The sequence below is a fragment of the Aotus nancymaae genome, unplaced genomic scaffold (genome assembly GCF_030222135.1).
Source record: "Aotus nancymaae isolate 86718 unplaced genomic scaffold, 86718_ANA_hifiasm-v0.15.2.pri h1tg000029l, whole genome shotgun sequence".
In the NCBI taxonomy this organism is placed as follows: domain Eukaryota; kingdom Metazoa; phylum Chordata; class Mammalia; order Primates; family Aotidae; genus Aotus; species Aotus nancymaae.
The window spans coordinates 18,064,178-18,082,951 of NW_026988442.1; the positions used below are offsets into that span (position 1 = coordinate 18,064,178).

General features: G+C 49.5%; 1 protein-coding gene across 5 annotated transcripts in view; it reads left to right on the plus strand.

The window, feature by feature from the left end:
- Window positions 1-12,961, plus strand: part of BPI (bactericidal permeability increasing protein) — a 39,499-nt gene extending 26,538 nt beyond the window's left edge. For 2 of the 5 annotated variants that reach the window (XM_021665758.2, XM_064382431.1), the window contains 5 exons: window positions 878-945; window positions 6,257-6,299; window positions 9,890-9,953; window positions 11,028-11,119; window positions 12,512-12,602. In XM_021665758.2, coding sequence (XP_021521433.2) covers window positions 878-945; window positions 6,257-6,299; window positions 9,890-9,953; window positions 11,028-11,119; window positions 12,512-12,586 — 342 coding nt within the window. In that variant the 3' untranslated portion in view covers window positions 12,587-12,602. The other 3 variants (XM_064382429.1, XM_064382430.1, XM_064382428.1) reach the window with 3 other exon arrangements.
- Window positions 12,962-18,774: the final 5,813 nt, after the last annotated feature.

The window sequence follows — 18,774 nt, forward strand, 5'->3', positions numbered from 1 at the left end:
TTTAGTAATTCAATTATGCATTTTTGTATTTGTTCATTCATTCAATTATTAATTCATTCCATTATTTATTAGATTGTTGACTTGAAATATGTCATACTTTTTCTGATTCCTACATGGATTCATTTATTCAATTATTCATTTACTTACACCTTTGTTCAATTGATCATTCATTTGTATATTTGTTCATTCATTCATCCATCATTTATTCATTCATGCATATCTTTGTTATTATTTCATTCATATATTTGTTTAATCGTCCATTTGCCTCAGTTTTCACTCCATTGTTGCCTTATGCATTCATCCCTTTGATAACTCTGTCACTCCACAGTCATTTGGTGGTGCCTATATGGCCACTGAGGGCGTGGTTCAGACGCTCTCCACACCAGAAAGCACTTAGAGGCCTTAGGCAGGTCCACTGGGTCTCCCAAGCTGCAACCTGTTACCCCACTTTGCAGACAGAATAGGTCCTGGGGGTCATCCAAGATCATACGGACTGCACAGAATAGCTGAGGTGGGAACCCGGGACTTCCTCCTCAATACGTATTTTTTGAGTGAATTAATGAATGAGGGATTGTGAGAACAGGGCTGGCCTGGACTGCTGCCCTGAGGTCTGCCTTATACAGCCCCTCCAAGAGTGGCCAAGAACTCCGAAATGGTCCTGGAAGTAGAGAGAGAAAATGGGAACTGGCTGAGAGTTTAGGACTCAGTAGCCACAAAGCCACGGGAAGTCTCCCCACTCCTCCAGCTGTGCGGCCTGACCCCGCAGGGGTGTGGATTGCCCTGCTAAGCTGTTGTGAAGCTCACTCTCCTTAGCTCGGAGGCCCTGCAGCACGGCGCCCGGGTCGGGGCACTTCACCCTGAGCTGTTGTTTTGGCAGAGCACGAGTGGTTCCCTGGAGGTCAGCGCCAGGTCTGACAGGCTTGTTGGAGAGCTCAAGGTGGATAGGTAAGGGGGCCTGTGAGGGGAGGAGGGGGCTGCCCATCCGTCCTTGGTGGCCATGGGATGGCAGTGGCCCTGTATGTGCAGAAGCACTGCATTGTCACTTTCCCGTTCGCTCATCACATTAAAGCCTCAGCAAGTGTGTGATGACCACAACACCCCCATTTTGCAGACCAGGAACCTGACGCTCACAGAAAAAGTGACTCACTCGAGGTCATACATTGTAGATGACCAACCATCTCAGTTTATCCATGAGTGTCCCAGTTCTTTTCTTTCTTTCTCTTTTTTTTTTTTTTTTTTTTTTTTTTTTGAGAGTCTCACTCCATCTCCCAGGCTGGAGTGCAGTGGTGCTAACTTGGCTCACTGCAACCTCTGCCTCCCAGGTTTAAGCGATTCTCCTGCCTCAGCCTCCCAAGTAGCTGGGATTACAGGCATGTGCCACCACACCCGGCTCATTTTTGTATTTTTAATAGAGACAATTTCACCATGTTGGCCAGGCTGGTCTGGAACTCCTGACCTCAGGTGATCCACCTGCCTTGGCCTCCCAAAGTGTTGGGATTACAGGCATGAGCCACTGTGACCAGCCGAGTGTCCCAGTTCTAGCAGTGACAGTCCTACGTTCCAGGACACTGCCAGTCCTCATGGCTGGGAGGCATCAGCTATGATCCCCACTGAACCACAGCAGCATCCAGCTGTCCCACGTCCTGGCTTTCCTTGACACTTGGAAATCCCACTTCAACTTCTTCTCGCTCCATCCTTGGGACTTTAACCACCAGCTCTGCTGGGAGACTCTAGAATCCACATGACCCTAATTCAAGTCCTGGCAGGGGGGTTTGTGGTTAGGAGTGTGGCCCCGACATGAGGCTGCCTGTCTTTGAAGTGCAGCTCACCTTGGCAAGCACCAAAACGCTGCCAACTTCAGTTCCCCGGCTATAAAATAAGCCCAGTAAGGTCACGTGCGGCGGCTCACAACTCTAATCCCAGCACTTTGGAAGGTCGAGGCAGGTGGATCACCTGAGGTCAGGAGTTTGAGCCGGTCTGTCCAACATGGTGAAATAAAAATTAGCCAGGCGTTGTGGTGGGCACCTATAATCCCAGCTATCTGAGAGGCTAAGGCAGGAGAATTGCTTCAACCCAGGAGGCAGAGGTTGCAGTGAGCCGAGATTGCCCCATTGAACTCCAACCTGGGCAACAGAGTGAGACTCCGTCTCAAAGAGTTAAAAAGAAGCCCAGCAATGACTTTGCCAACAGTATCATTGTGAGCTGAAATGAGGTATTAGTATGTGCTGAAGTGTTTAGAATGCTTCCAGGGATAGAATAAACACTCAATATGCAAGAGGGAAAGAGAAAGACAGAAATGCAGAAAGAGAAACACAGGGCCAGGAGTGGTGGCTCACATCTCTCTCCCAGCACTTTGGGAGGCCATGGTGGGAGGATTGCCTGAGCCTAAGAGTTCGAGACTAGCCTGGGCAACATAGTGAGACCTTGTCTCTACAAAAAAAAAAGTTTTTTTTAATTAGTCAGGCGCGGTAGTGCACGCCTGGGGTCCCAGCTACTCGAGAGGCTGAGGTGGGAGGATCACTTGAGCCTGGGAGGTCGAGGATACAGTGCATGTTCGAGCCACCACACTCCAGCCTGTACAACAGAGCAAGGCCCTGTCTCAAAATAAACAAATAGATTTTTTAAAGAAAAAGAAATACAGAAAGAGAGGGTGAGACATAGAGAAAGAGGCAGAGACACAGAGAGTGACACTCAGAGGCGACAGACACAAAGGAAGGGAGGAAGGGAGAATCTGTCTCCATCTCATGGCTCTGCTGTCTTCTGCGCTGACTTCATTCCCCAGCAGGCTGTCACCAAGTGGCAGCAAAATAGTCACCAGGAGCTTCCTTATTTTCCCAGAGAAAAGGGAGTACCTCATTCCCAATATTCCCAGCAGAAGTCCTTGGACCGACTTTCATGAGGCCAGCGTAGGTGACAGGTGCATCCTTGCAGCAACCACTGTGGCAGGAAAGGCTAAAAAGGAGATGTAGAAAAGGAAAGGCAGAGACAGAGGGAAACATTCAGAGAGACAGAGGGAGACACTCAGGGAGACAGAGAGAGACACTCAGGGAGACAGAGGGAAACACTCAGAGAGACAGAGGGAGACACTCAGGGAGACAGAGGGAGACACTCAGGGAGACAGAGGGAGGCACTCAGGGAGACAGAGGGAGACACTCAGGGAGACAGAGGGAGGCACTCAGGGAGACAGAGGGAGACACTCAGAGAGACAGAGGGAGACACTCAGAGAGACAGAGGGAGGCACTCAGGGAGACAGGGAGACACTCAGGGAGACAGAGGGAGACACTCAGAGAGACAGAGGGAGACACTCAGGGAGACAGAGGGAGGCACTCAGGGAGACAGAGGGAGGCACTCAGGGAGACAGAGGGAGACACTCAGAGAGACAGAGGGAGACACTCAGAGAGACAGAGGGAGGCACTCAGGGAGACAGAGGGAGACACTCAGAGAGACAGAGGGAGGCACTCAGGGAGACAGAGGGAGACACTCAGGGAGACAGGGAGACACTCAGGGAGACAGAGGGAGGCACTCAGGGAGACAGAGGGAGACACTCAGGGAGACAGAGGGAGGCACTCAGGGAGACAGAGGGAGGCACTCAGGGAGACAGAGGGAGACACTCAGAGAGACAAAGGGAGACACTCAGAGAGACAGAGGGAGGCACTCAGGGAGACAGGGAGACACTCAGGGAGACAGAGGGAGACACTCAGGGAGACAGAGGGAGACACTCAGAGAGACAGAGGGAGACACTCAGGGAGACAGAGAGAGGCACTCAGGGAGACAGAGGGAGACACTCAGGGAGACAGAGGGAGGCACTCAGGGAGACAGAGGGAGGCACTCAGGGAGACAGAGGGAGACACTCAGAGAGACAAAGGGAGACACTCAGAGAGACAGAGGGAGGCACTCAGGGAGACAGAGGGAGACACTCAGGGAGACAGAGGGAGGCACTCAGGGAGACAGAGGGAGACGCTCAGGGAGACGGAGGGAGACTCTCAGGGAGACGGAGGGAGACGCTCAGGGAGACGGAGGGAGACACTCAGAGAGACGGAGGGAGACGCTCAGAGAGACGGAGGGAGGCGCTCGGGGAGACGGAGGGAGACGCTCGGGGAGACAGAGGGAGACGCTCGGGGAGACAGAGGGAGACGCTCGGGGAGACGGAGGGAGACGCTCGGGGAGACGGAAGGAGACGCTCGGGGAGACAGAGGGAGACGCTCAGGGAGACAGAGGGAGACGCTCAGGGAGACGGAGGGAGACGCTCAGGGAGACGGAGGGAGACGCTCAGGGAGACGGAGGGAGACGCTCAGGGAGACGGAGGGAGGCGCTCAGGGAGACGGAGGGAGGCGCTCAGGGAGACGGAGGGAGACGCTCAGGGAGACGGAGGGAGACACTCAGGGAGACAGAGGGGGACACTCAGAGAGACAGAGGGAGGGAGTGTGGGGGCAGAGAGAAGGAGACGCCCTGAGTGAGCTGATGTGGCGGCCCCTGCAGTTGGACCTGGCACCCGCCTCTTTGGCTTGTTTGCACTGTTTTCCACAGCCTTGACCCACCTCCCTGCCCAGTCCCGCCTGGCATCAAGCCGTCCTTCTTAACCTTGAGTCGGGACTCAGAGGTTTACGTGCTGCTCATTTCTCCCGGTATCGCGTTGACAAGCATTACTGCTTCGGAAACATATGGATTTAATTTCTCTTGAAACACCCATGGGTGTCTCAAATAAAGGAGCTGCAGAGGATACAGCTGGGTGTGGGCTGAGCACAGACTGACTTTCTGGGATATGCAGGAGATGGGAGTCAGGTGTGAGAACTCATGGAGCAGAAACCCTGGGGCTACTGACTCTTCAGGAGCAAGGTCAAGTTTTCAAGCTTTGTACAGTGTTGGAGACAACCAGGGCTTTGCCTTCAAGGAGCCCTGTTTGAAACCCTGTTTTATTTTATTGTATTTATTTATTTATTTATTTATTTTAGAGAGAGTCTCACTCTGTCACCCAGGCTGGTGTGTAGTGGCACAATCTCAGCTCACTGCAACTCCGGCCTCCCAGGTTCAAGCGTTTCTCCTGCCTCAGCCCCCTGAGTAGCTGGGCCTACAGGCACATACCATCACACCGGGTTGATTTTTGTATTTTTAGTAGAGACGGGGTTTCCCAGTGTTGGCCAGGCTGATCTCAAACTCCTAGCGTCAGGTGATCTGCCCACCTTGGCCTTCCAAAATGCTGGGATTACAGGTGTGAGCTACCGTGCCTGGCCAAAAGCCTGGGCAACATAGTGAGACCCCCATCTCTACAAAAAAACCTCAAGAATTAGCTGGGCATGGCAGCACACACCTGTAATCCCAACTACTTGGGAGGCTGAGGTAGGAGGATCACTTGAGCCCAGGGAGGTTGAGGCTGCAGTGAGCCATGATTTTGCTTTGCAGTGCAGCCGTGACTGCACTCCAGCCTGAGCAGCAGAGTGAAACCCCATCTCAAAGAAGAAGAAGAAAAAAGAAACCCTGCTTTGCTAATGTTAGCTGTGTGACCTTGGACCATTGCTTGACCTCTGAGTGTCAGTTTCCTCATCTGTGAAAATGAGTGTAATGGCCCTTGCCTCTTGGAATGTTACTGGGATTCAGTGGGACAAAGCACCCGACACAGCTAATGAATGGTTAGGGTTCAATAAACAGCCATATGTTCCCTCCTTTCTCTGAGATCACTGTTAAAATATCACAAAGGCCATGAAGGGAGAATAGTCGATTGGCTCAGGAAACTGAAAAATCCAAGGTTTTCAGACAAGGAAAAGACCCAGGTGCTCAAATGATGTCCTTAGGAATCTGTCTCCATCTCTTGCTTCTGCTGTCCTCTACGCTGCCTTCGTTTCCCAGCAGGCTGTCAACAAGTGGCGGCAAAACAGTCACCAGGAGCTTCCTTATTTTCCCAGAGAAAAGAAAATACCTCATTCTTTAATATTCCCGGTGGAAGTCCTGGGACCGAATTTCATGGGGCCAGTGTAGGTCACAGGTGTATCCTTGCAGCAATGACTGTGGCAGGAGGGGTGGACAATGCCCTTTGGCCAGCACAGCCCAGAGCTCAGTGTGGGGTCAATGGCACTGACGATGCAGGGAATGTGTGAATTCTCCAGAGGAAACATCGGGGGTCTGTGACCGGTGGAAGGGGAGTGGACAGTGGGTGGGAAAACTGGGGAGTATCACCGGAGTGGGTCTCTCCTCTCTAGAGAGTGGTTCTCACAGTAGTCAAGCAATCGGTGATCTCAGTCCCCTCCTCACTCTCTCACAGGCTGCTCCTGGAACTGAAGCACTCCAATATTGGCCCCTTCCCGGTGAGTCTGAGGCCCCTGGTGGCTTCTTCCTTCTCCTGGCCTGGCGGGGTGGGGGGACATGTCACAGGCTCGTGGCATTATTTAGGCAGCTCCTGGTTCATTTGCATATCATTTGGTTGTGAACTGATGGTTTGAGGAGCTTGGTGGGCAGACGGATCTGAGTCAGAATCCCTGCTCCAGGCCTGCTAACTGTGGGGCCTTGGGCAAGTCACTTCCCTTTTCTGAACTCCAGGTCTTCTCCACCAGAGTGAGTGTAGTACAGTTTAAATGGGATTAAACATGCATGATCTGATAGAGAAAATCTGCTCAGCAAATATTTGTTGAGTGAACAAATGAATTACTTTATTGAGCACCTGTTAGGTGCCAAGTACTGCTCCAAGTATGGGATAGGCTGATGCACAAGACAGGGAAGTGATGCCTTCTCAGAGTCTTAGATGGCAGTGGAAAGACAGCACAAAAAGAAATGAAGGCGGCCGGGCGCGGTGGCTGAAGCCTGTAATCCCAGCACTTTGGGAGGCTGAGGCGGGTGGATCACGAGGTCAAGAGATCGAGACCATCCTGGTCAACATGGTGAAACCCTGTCTCTACTAATACAAAAAATAAGCTGGGCATGGTGGCGTGTGCCTGTAATCCCAGCTACTCAGGAGGCTGAGGCAGGAGAATTGCCTGAACCCAGGAGGCGGAGGTTGCGGTGAGCCGAGATCGCGCCATTGCACTCCAGCCTGGGTAACAAGAGTGAAACTCCGTCTCAAAAAAAAAAAAAAAAAAAGAAATGAAGGCACTGTGGCTCACGTCCATAATCCCAGCACTTTGGGAGGCCAAAGCAGGAGGATTGCTTGAGGCTAGGAGTTCAAGACCAGCCTGGGCACCATAGCAAGACGTCATCTCTTATAAAAAATAATGGTGGGTGTGTTGGCATGCACCTGTAGTCCCAGCTGCTTGGGAGTCTGAGGCAGGAGGATGGCTTCAGCCCGGGAGTTCCAAGTTACACGGGCTAAGATCATGCGACACTGCACCCCAGCCTGGGCAACAGAGTGAGACCCTGTCTCAAAAAAAAAGAAAGAAAGAGAAGATCATTTCAGTCACAATCAAAGCTATGAAAACCAAAGTTGGGATGGGTGGAAAGTGATTGGGGGAGAATGAAGCGTCAGAGGGTGTGGTCAGGGAAGGCCTCCCCGAGGAGGTGATGTTGGACTGAAGGATGAGAAGGAACCAGCAGAGGAAACAGCAGGGGCAAAGGCGCTGTGGTGGGAACAAGCTTGGCGCGTTTGGGGAATGGAAGGAGCCTGTGTGTCTGGAGCAGAGTGAGTAGGGGGCATCGGAGGAGATGTGGCCAGAGGGGCTGGCATGGACTGGCTCACCCAGGGCCTTTCGGGCTGGGCTAGAGGAGGGGACATGGTGTGTTCACAGGCAGTGAGCAGCAGTGCCCTGTTTCCTGCAGGGAGTGCTGTCAGCGGATTTATAACTTTGTAAAAGCTCCCCCTGGCTGGGGTGGGGGTGTGGATTACAGATGAGGGGAGGCTGGTGTGTTTGTCCATGGGAGATGCTGGGGGCTGGGACTCAGCCCAGGAGAAGAGAAAGATGGTGGATTGGAGACATATTTTGGAAGTCGATTTAGACAGAACCTAGGGAGAGATGTGAGCCTGTCATAAGGTGCATTTGAATATTTAATGAATATATGTCGCACAGCTCCTTTTGCACCCAGCATTGTACCAAGCACTGTGGGGCATAACGTGGGGTCAGTGTCTGCAGATTCAGACACAGCACAGAAGCCTCCCTCATGGCTGTGTGGGGAAGGAAAGGATTGTCCGGGTGAATTCTAGAGTTTTGGGGGAAGCAGTCGGATGAATGGCAGGGCCATGTGTGGACATGAGAAAGGTCTGGTAGAAGAGGGAGGAGCAGGGAGAACCCCAGCTCAAGTAGGCAGTTCCACTGCCCAGGACTCACTGCTCATCGTTAAGTAGATTTGCCCCTGCTGCCCTCACGAGGGGCGCTGATGACGAGTTGCCCTGTTACTGGGAAGTAGTCGTCATTGCTGTTCAACGCCAGCCACACAGAGCACCTGCCCGTGTGTAATCTCAGAAGCCGCAGTCGGCCGTCCAGGGTCTTGCTACATTGGCCTGAATCTCCTGGTGGGCTCTGGTTGAATCCCAGTTTCCGCTGCTCTGCAGAACATTTCCTTAAGATTCTTGAGATGACCCCACCAAGTGAGTGCCTCGTAAGGGCCCAAAGTCATACCGTCCCAATATCCCCTTCGAATCTGATATAAATCCAACCAGCCATTTCCGTCTGATGAGATTCCAAACGGAAGGACCAAATGCAACGTCACTGTGTTTTCATGGACTTACTGGTTCCAAGGCTGTTTTGGTGGCTTGACTAAGTCCATAACTAACTTCTACTTCTGCAGAAAATAGAAATTTAAAGTTCCCAGGATTCACAGGAAGGAGGGCACTGCATTTGGTGAGGCCGGGGAATAACAGGCCAGGGAAGGAGACTCAATTGTTCCAGAAACAAAAACATATACATTTACAAGTTGTAAATTTCACGACTACAGACAAGCATCTTGAGTGTTTTACACCATTTTAAAAATTTTTTATTATTGCCAAAGCAAAACATAGGTACTGTAGGGAAATCAGAACCTACAGATCTGCAAAAGAAAGAAAATAAATACCATGCAAATTTTCATCACTTAGTGAATAATTTGGAAAATATTCTTCCTGACTTTCTACTATGCCTATTTAATTAAAAAATGGAATGATGTGATTTCTACAACCTGCTTTTCCTCACTCAAAAATGTATCATGGTTATCTCTGTGTTGATACTTACATTTCTACAATATCATTCCTAACAGTTGCATGACATTTCCTTCTATTAAAGTATTACCATTTTCCACCAAGTGATTCCCCTATTGCTGGACGTGGAGGTTGCTTTTAATTTATTGTTTTGGATACATTTGTTGCTTTGGTCAACATCTTGCATCCAAATTTTTTCCTACACCCTACATTATTTCCTTAGGATAAATTCCTCGGAAGCATGTTTGCTAGCCCAAAGGCACATGGGCGTCTTGCTATGTTGCCCAGGCTGGTCTTGAACTCCTCCGGGTCTCAAGTGATCCCCTTGCCTCAGCCTCCCAAAGCACTGGGGTTGCAGTCATGAACCACCAAGCCCGACCAGGCACACACAGGCTTCTGATGAACATTGCTCCAAATAGCCCAAACGGTTGATTCAGTTTGCCCTCTAACTGCCATGTCTGAGAGGATACATTTTTAAGCCAAGCTTTTCCCATTTAAATACTCTCTGATGACCTTCCTCATCATTGTCGTGGGTGGTAAGGCCCTGCACCTTACAATAGAGAACATGCTTTACATCTGGAGCCATCGGAGCAAAACAAACCACTTCCGTGACCTTGACTGGGCTGCCAAGTTTTCACATGTCACTCGCATCCACCTCTCTGCAGTCCTCCCAGCTGTGCGGTTGCTGAGCAGCGCTAGGGGAAAGGAGGCTGACAGAGGGAGGGTGATGGAGGGCTGCCAGTCCCACAGGGCCCTGGTGACGCAGGGCCATCCTCCCATCCTCCCTCTGATTTCCAGGTTGAATTGCTGCAGGATATCATGAACTACATTGTACCCACTCTTGTGCTGCCCAGGGTTAATGGTAAGCAACTTTGGAGAAATGGTTTTTAGTCATGGGGGAAGAGGGTGGGGTTTATTACCTAGAGTCACCTAATACCTGGCCCCAGGTAGGAGGGCTGGGCAATGATGCTGTCAAGTGAAGCTCAAATGGCATCTAACCCAGGAACGGGACGGAACAAAAAGGGAGCTTACCTGGATTGACTTACTACACACGGGTTGATTCGTTATTGCCTCCAGCCCTTACAAAACCCCCATGAGATGAAGAATTATTAACATCTCCAACTTTTACGGGAGGAAGTAGAAGAACAAAATGGTTTAGTGACTTAGGTCACAGAGCAGGCAAGAGGTGGGGCGTGGATTTGATCCCATCTCTAAAGCCAAAGCCCAACTTTTTTTCCAACTCTGGTAGAAGGATAAGGGGGTCTCCTGATAACCCCACCCAGAGCTTAGATCACCACGCTGGTAAGAGCTTCAGGCAGGCCTGCCCTAACCTTTAAGAGCAAGGGGCAAAAGTACAAATAGAGGCCCACATAACCTGGGACTAGGATATTTAGAACTTCTCAATCAATCCAACAAATTATCGTATGAAATGTGATCCATCAGTCCTTGGATCTGTCCTCCTACCTTGAGAAATGTAGCTTTATAATGACCTGGGAGATCACGTTCTAATGTAGAGTTCTCTGAAGTTCCATGTGGTGGTATTTGGGGTGCTTGCCCTGGCCACTGTCCACCTCTGGCTTTATCCTAAACATTGAGGGGTTTCATGCACACATGCATAGATACCCCTAATTACACATCCATATCTGTCCACACCATTGCACGCAGCGGGTTGTGGTTTAGCGGATACCAGCTACGCTGCTCCCTCAGGCGGGCCATCATGGGGATGGAGCCCACGCAGGTCCTAGAAGTGGACTTGGGGCTGATGGACCACAGGTGGGAGGGACGGACTCCAGGGCAGCCTTCCTTGCAGGCATGTATGCCCATGCCAGTCCCTTCCTAGGCCCGGGCATGCAGATTCAGGGAGGCTGCCTACCAAGGTGCTCTGGCCTTCCCTCCTTCCCCGCCCTTCTCTTTCTCCTCTCCTGGTCCTTACCAGTGGTCTCCATCACAGAGAAGCTGCAGAAAGGCTTCCCCCTCCCGATGCCCGCCAGGGTCCAGCTCTACAACACGGTGCTTCAGTCTCACCAGGTGAGTCCCCGGGTCTCTTTTCCACAAATCTCCCCTAACAATAGTGACCAGTAGCAGCCCGTTGCTGCAATGCTTCCTGCATGCCCAGCCCTGCGTCAAGCGCTTTCTACCCTTACCACAACCCTGGGATGTGGGTGCTGTGAATAAACAAAGAAGAAAGATCAAAATTCAGAAAAGCCACACAGTGTCAAACGAAGTCCAGATTCAAAGCCAGGCTCCCAGCTTTGAACCATCACTGCCTCGTTCCCACACTACGGTCAGCAAAAATGAAATGCGTTTATGGGCCAAAGAGCCTCTTTTATAAGGTGCATTTAAATATTCAACAAATATATGCTGCACGCCTTTTGCACCAGCCTCATAGCAGGCACTATGGGGTGTAACATGTGGTCGACGTCTGGCAGACTTAGACATAGCACAGAAGCCTCCCTCGCGGCTTCGCCCAGCCTGATCTCCATCTGCATTCGCGCCTGACGCCTTTCCTGGACATGCTTCTTCTCTTAGTTTCCAGCATTCCCCTGGCTCCTGGTTGTGTGCCCACCTCACTCACCGGGCAGTTGCCATCTCCTCTGCTTGTTCTCTCGCCCCTTCTCTGCAAGCTGGAGATCCCCAGGGCCCCTCCCCGGACCTCTTCCCTTCCCCCATAATTGACTCGCCTTCCTCACACTCATCCACCTCCTGAGGCTTAGCTGCCACCTATGTGCTAACCGGTGTCCCAGCCATGCTCCCGGTCTTTTCATTTTTTTCCAAACTCTCCACTTGTGCATTCGCGGGCTCCCCCGATGTCTCCACCCTGAGGCCTCTTAAACCCAGCACGTCCCCACAAAGCTGTCACCTCTGCAGCAAAACCATCACCCAATGTTGCATTCCTTATCTAGGTCAAAGCTTTCCTGATATCTTGCCCTCATGGAAAGCCTCACATCACCCAGATCCCTGCCTCTCCCTTTCCCCCAATGTCCAGCCTATCAATCTCCAATTCTTTAGACCAGGGAGCTCATTAATGAGGCTGAGAGGCTGTAGAGAAATAGCCAAGAGTGCAGAGGAAGCACACACTGCATGTTCCCCACGTTTTACCAAGTTTGTGCTTTAAAAACAATGACCCATGGCACAATGTAATTTCTTCATTTCTAAAAATTCTGAGTGAGAGGCACAAAGGAGCAAAGAGAAGTGGTTTTGCAGCCTTGATTGGAACAAGTGCTCCCTTGAGCTGCCATGAGGCAGGGATGACAAATGAAGGCCTCTAAAACAGCCCAGGGGGCCTCTGAGTCTGAAAAGGAGGCAGCTTCCAGGGAAGCTGCTGACAGATTCGCGGGTGCTGGCAGCTGTTGATGAGCAGATCCGGGCTGCGAGACACTGAGTGGCCCCCACTGGCCCTGCCTTTCTCCTTCTCAACAGGCAGGCTCCCAAAATATCCTTCTTAAAACTCCAGCAGCTCCACACTCACAAACGGGGTGCGTCTTCAACTGGTGATGACATTCCCATCTCTCCCTAGAACTTCCTGCTGTTTGGTGCAGATGTTGTCTATAAATGAAGGCGCCAGGGGTGCTGGGGGCTGTCGTCTGCACCTGTTCCTGATGGGCCGTGGGGCACAAGCTGCCTTTCCCCAGGGAATCCTCTCCGGATCTTAACCAAGAGCCCCTTGCAAATTTCCTCGGTTTCAGAAATGATCTAAACATGAGGAAACTTCATTCACTGGAAAAGTGCGTGGTGTGTATTTTAGGGATTATGAGCTTCTTTCAAGGGCTAAGGCTGCACAGATATTTCCTCCAGGAATTCTGTTTCAATTATAACTAAGAAATTTCCATTTGTGCTTCATGAAAAAAAACTTCCGGCTTTTTTCCTGTGGATTCTGTGTGCTCGTATTGTTTCTTATTTTATGTTCATTTATTTATGATTCATTGGCTGTAACCAATGTGGCTGACTGTGCCAGTTTACAGCACAGATATAATCATCTGTTTTTAATTCTGTAATTAATCTCTTGAGTCCCCACAGCCTCCATTAACAGAAAGTCTCATTGTTCCAAGTGTCCTTGGAATTTTCTTAATCCAAATTCCTAATGTCACACAGAGTGTCTGGAGAGTGATCAGACCACTGTGCTGTTGTTCTTTCCACTGCCACATGGTGTCGCTGTTGACCAATCGCTCTGCACAGCCCGTTGTCCTGTGTAGTAGTCACCCATCCACTAGGACTGTTGCTCCCGTCACCACCACACGGTGTTGCTGTTGAACTGTTAGCCTGCTCAGCCCACCTTCCCTGCTCCACACTTGGGCTCCATGGTTATGACCCCCTTCATCCATGTTCTGTCCAGCCATTGTGCCCAAAAGCAGAACACTGCACCAGGTGACAGAGGCCACTAGGGCTTTCTGCTTCAGTCACAACTTTGAGTGCAATTAGCACTCATGACTCTCTGGGCCCTGGTGTGGAAGCCAGATCACCAGCCCAGACTGTCTTCAGAATCCTGAGGAGCTTTCTTGGGGGCTTTGGGCCATTTCCTCCCATGGGACATCAGATGGGGCTATCTCAGTCCATTAGATGCTGTTTTATGGATTGTATTTCAAATTGATTGAGGAGTCCTGGAAGGCCTTTCTATGCTGCTGACATTTGCTCTGAGACCAGAAGGATGAGCAACAACATACTGGAAGGGTTTGATGCAGACAGTGGAGTGGGGGATCGCACGACCAGATTTAGTTTTTAAAATGTTTTGTTGTGACTTCTGAAAGCAGCAGAAGGGCAAGAGTGAAAGGGGGTAGGCACAAATTAGGAATGTGTTATTATTCAAGCTTCAACCAGGTTGGTGATGGTAAAATTGGAGAGAAGCATTCGTAGTGAGCAAAAGCAGATAAAGGGTATTTATTTTATTTTTATTTATTTATTTTTTCTTTTTCTTTTTTTTTATTGTATTTTAGGTTTGGGGGTACATGTGGAGAACAAGCAAAGTTGTTGCATAGGTACACACATGGCAGTGTGATTTGCTGCCTTCCTCCCCTTCACCTATATCTGGCATTTCTCCCCATGCTATCTCTCCCCACCTGTTATTTTATTTTTAAAGAAAAATGTACACACTTCTGCTGACATCATTGATTCTCTGTTAAATGGAGGTAGAGGCTCTAGGGCCACACAACAAAGAAGCGCCATTGATCAAACACTCTCAGAAGCCAAGCGAAGGACATAAATAAATGATTTCATTTAATTCTGAGAGCATTCTTCATCACCCAAGATGGGAATTGCTCAAACTTTTTGTTTATTTGTTTTTGAGACACAGTCTTGCTCTATCGCCCAGGCTAGAGTGCAGTGATGTGATCTCAGCTCACTGCAACCTCCATCTCTCAGGTTCAAGCAATTCTCCTGCCTCAGCCTCCTAAGTAGCTGGGACTACAGGCATGTGCCATCATGCCTGGGTAATTTTTGTATTTTTAGTAGAGATGGGGTTTCATCATGTTGGCTGGGCTGATCTTGAACTCCTGACCTCAAATGATCCACCCACCTTGGCCTCCCAAAGTGCTAGGATTACAGGCATGAGCCACCGCATCCAGTCTTGGCCATTCTTTCTGTTCGTTTGTTTTTGCTTCTGTTTTTTGAAACAGAGTCTCACTCTATCGCCAGGCTGGAGTACAGTGGCACAATCTTCGCTCACTGCAACTTCTGCCTCCTGGGTTCAAGCAATTCTCCTGCCTCAACCTCCCGAGTAACTGGGACTACAGGCATGTGCCACCAGGCCCAGCTAATTTTGTATTTTTAGTAGAGATGAGGTTTCACCATGTTGGCCAGGATGATCTTGATCTCTTGACCTTTTCTTGTCCTTGCGATCCACCCACCTCAGCCTCCCAAAGTGCTGGGATTACAGGCATGAGCCAATGAACCAATGTGCTCGGCCTTTTTTTTTTTTTTTTTTTTTTTTTGACAGGGTCCTGCTCTGTCACCCAAGCTAGAGTGCAGTGGCTTGATCTCAGCTCACTGCAACCTCTGCCTCCCAGGTTCAGGCGATTCTCCTGCCTCAGCCTCCCTGAGATTACAGGCACACACCACTATGCCTGGCTAATTTTTGTATTTTTAGTAGAGATGGAGTTTTACTATGTTGGCCAGGCTGGTCTCAAAGTCCTGACCTCACGTGATCCACCTGCCTCAGTCTCCCAAAGTGCTGGGATTATAGGCATGAGCCACCATGCCCGGCCTGGCCATTACTTTTAGTGGCAAAAAACCCACATTTACTTTTGCATCAACCTAAATATTTCTTGGACCTGAAGATTGGTGCGTGGAACACATTGTGCCTGGAAACTTCTCTCCAATGACTGAGGAAAGGCTGTTGTTTGGGGTTAGGGTTTGAGCAGCGTTCCCCGACACACTCCAGCAGTTCTGCCAAGTTGGCTACAGAACCACTGTTGGAGCAGCTTCTCCCTTCAGGCTAAGCATTGTCTGCTGCAAATGACTGCTAATGTGTGCTCGGGGTTGCTTTGGGTGCTGTTGAAAATGCTCTAAAATTAAATTCTGGATTGTACGCTTTAAATGGGTGAATTTTACAGTCTGTGAAATAGATGTCAATAAAGTTGCAAAAAAAGCAATGAAAGAAAATTAAAAAAGGATTGTTCACTCCAAATTGCCTAAAAGCTCACTATGAGAGCAGTCTCCTTTCTGGGATAAGCATTGCCTTCTTGGGGTTCCATTTGGAAATGCTGACTTATTAAACAAATGTGAGGGTGGAGTACCCTATGCAAGGAGAGAAGCGGGGAGGGGCACAGGAAGACTAAGCGCTTTGTTCATCATTTTGCCATATACCTCTAGTGGCCGTGAGCAGCTCTGGCCCTGGGTCTATCTCTTCAGGCTTTTTATCCTATTTAATCCTCATGACAACCGCTAAAGGTAGACAAGGTGGCCTTCCGTTTTCAGATGAGGAGTCTCTAGAAAGGTTATGTGGCCTGCTAAGCTAAGTGTTCAGTGACTGGGCTCAGGAGTCACCTGGCGGTGATTTCAAACATGAATCCAGCCCCCCAAAGGGCTGTGTGACTTTGCAAATGTTACTTAACCTCTCTGGTCCCCTATTTCCTCCTTTGAAAAGGAGAGATAAAGCCTTGCCTTCTTCTTTGGCATGAGGTTATTGGGAAGAATCAGAGGTATGATTGATAGGGTCATGGCACAGGGGTTAAGAGTATGAGCTGTGATCCTAGACATCCTGGGTTTAAACCCCAGCTCTGCTGTTCACCAGCTGTGTGACTTTGGGCAGTATACTTAATTCTCAGGTTTTCAATTTCTCATCTATAAAGGGAATATCATAATACTACCTACCTCATAAAGTTGTTATGAGGATCAAATACATGTCAAATCTGCGGTACAGGGGTTGACAAGAGTAATCCAAGTTTGCTCTAATTTGAATAAACACAGTTCTTACTATACTGTAAAGACTATATCTGACCGGGTGCGGTGGCTCATGCCTGTAATCCTAGCACTTTGGAAGTCTGAGGCGGACGGATCACTTGAGCCCAGGAGTTTGAGAAAAGCCTAGGCAACATGGCAAAACCCTGTTTCCATGAAAAATAAAAAAATAGCATGCTGTGGTGGCACATCCCTGTAGTCAGCTACTTGGGAGGCTGAGGCATGAGTATCGCTTGAACCCAGGAGGTGGAGGTTGCAGTGAGTTGAGATCATGCCACTGCACTCCATCTAGCCTGGGTGATGGAGTGAGACTCTGCCTCAAAAACAAAAAACAAACTATATCTGTCTTGCCACAGTAGTATTCCCAATGCCTGCCATACAGTAGGTGATCAATAAGTATTTCTTTTAAAAATGGTCTGGGATTTCAACCCACATCTGCATGACCCAAAATCATTATGTCAGTGATTCTCAAAGTATAATCCAGGTCTGTCTGCCTGAATAGGCCTGACCCCAAGAATCAGAGGCCTTTGCTGGCCAGACATCTGGGTTTATCCTCTCCAGTTCAGCAATAGGCTCACAGTGTAACCTGGACCAGTTCTTCTCCCTCTCTAGGTCTCAGTTTCCCCATCTGTAAACACAAGGGCTCTCTGGGGTTTTGAGCTGTGTATTCACGGACAGCCCTGCTCCAGGGGGGCTCCTGGCATTTCAAGACATGCAACCTTCAAGCCACAAAGGATCGTCACTGACATTACCACTTTTATTTTGTCGGCTCACGTCTCAGGGTTCGTGTGTGTGTGTCTGTACGTATGTGTGCACACAGGCACACATTCAGATCTGCGGGTGATGTGGCTTGGGGAAAGGCTGCCATAAATATTAAACTCCCAACTCCAAAGTACCCTGCAGAGATTCAAAACTTCAGGAATGCATAACATCATTCTCTTTCAAGAGTCAGTGTTCTCAGGAGTGTGGGCACCGTCATAGAAAACTATGGAAAAGGAGAGTGAAAAGTTAGAGAACTGCTGAGCTTGGAGGGAATTCAGAGCTCATTTAATCTCTTGTTCCCAAAACTCGAAGCCGGATCCATGGTCAGCAGCGTCACCCTCACCAGGGAGCTTGTTAAAATGTAGAGGCTCAGCCCCCAGAAGAACAGGATGGAGGAAGATTTGCATTTAAACAAGATCCCTGGGGGATTTGCCTACACGTCTTTGTTTCTGAAAAGTTGTCCTAGTCCCCAGCCCTCATCTGCATTTGGGGGAACGTGAGGAACAGAAAGGGATGGAGTTTGTTCTAGTTCCCCCAGCCCATTAGGAGCAGGGCCTTGATAAAAACCTGTACAGACTTTGGAAAAAGATTCAAAGCTCTCTGCAAGAGGCAGGCATTTGCACGAAGGATGAATAAGTGCAGAAGAAATGCTCAGTGTTGCTAATTGTGTCCATCAGGGTTCAGGCAGAAAAGGAGACTCCAACTCCAATGGTTCCTGGGATTTGAATATAGAGGCTATTTCTAAGCTGGGGGACAAGCTGGAGAAAACCAACCAGGGAAAGCAGCAAAGTAAAGCATCTGGGTATCCCAGCCCAGGGAGAGAGTGGGAGTCATGGACAGGACTTATCGGGAATGACACAGCTACTGCCACACTTGTGACTGTTGTTAAGAACAAATAGTTCCTCTTCAAAGGGTTTTGGTTTCTGGTTCTTTGCTCTATCTAAAAAGTAATCTTACCCATTCATCTATCAGCCCTCCCTATCTCTGCTGTGACCAAACACACCCAAGCATCTCCCATCACTTATGTATGCGTCCTTCCAACCCGTCAAAAGCCAACCCTTGCCTCCTCTGATGAAGTCAACAATAGCCAATCAGAATTAGCCTAGATTGTGCGATCTGACCTCAGTCCATGGGGAGGACACAGGAACAGGGTCTGCATTAGGAATAAAAACTCCTGCCCTCCTTTGTTCTGAGCACTCTCCCTTGCCTCTGCCTTGCATGCAGGAGGCGCCCTTCCATAGAAGTAAATAATTGCTTTTGCTTGAGTGTTGGTTCCACTTTGCGGCACTGAGCATTTTACTTTTAACATGATCAAGAGAAGAAGACAGCAGGGAAACGTGCCATGACATCTGACCTCCTGCCGCCCCACCCTTTGGCTGAACCCAACTAAAGATGAGGAAACTGAGTCACAAAGTGCCCAAAGTCACCCCATGGGGGAGTCAGGATTCAAATCCAGGCCATCTAGCCCCAGAGTCCATAAAGAAAAACATAAGGTTTGTTTATTCCTTTGGCAATTATCTATTATTTGC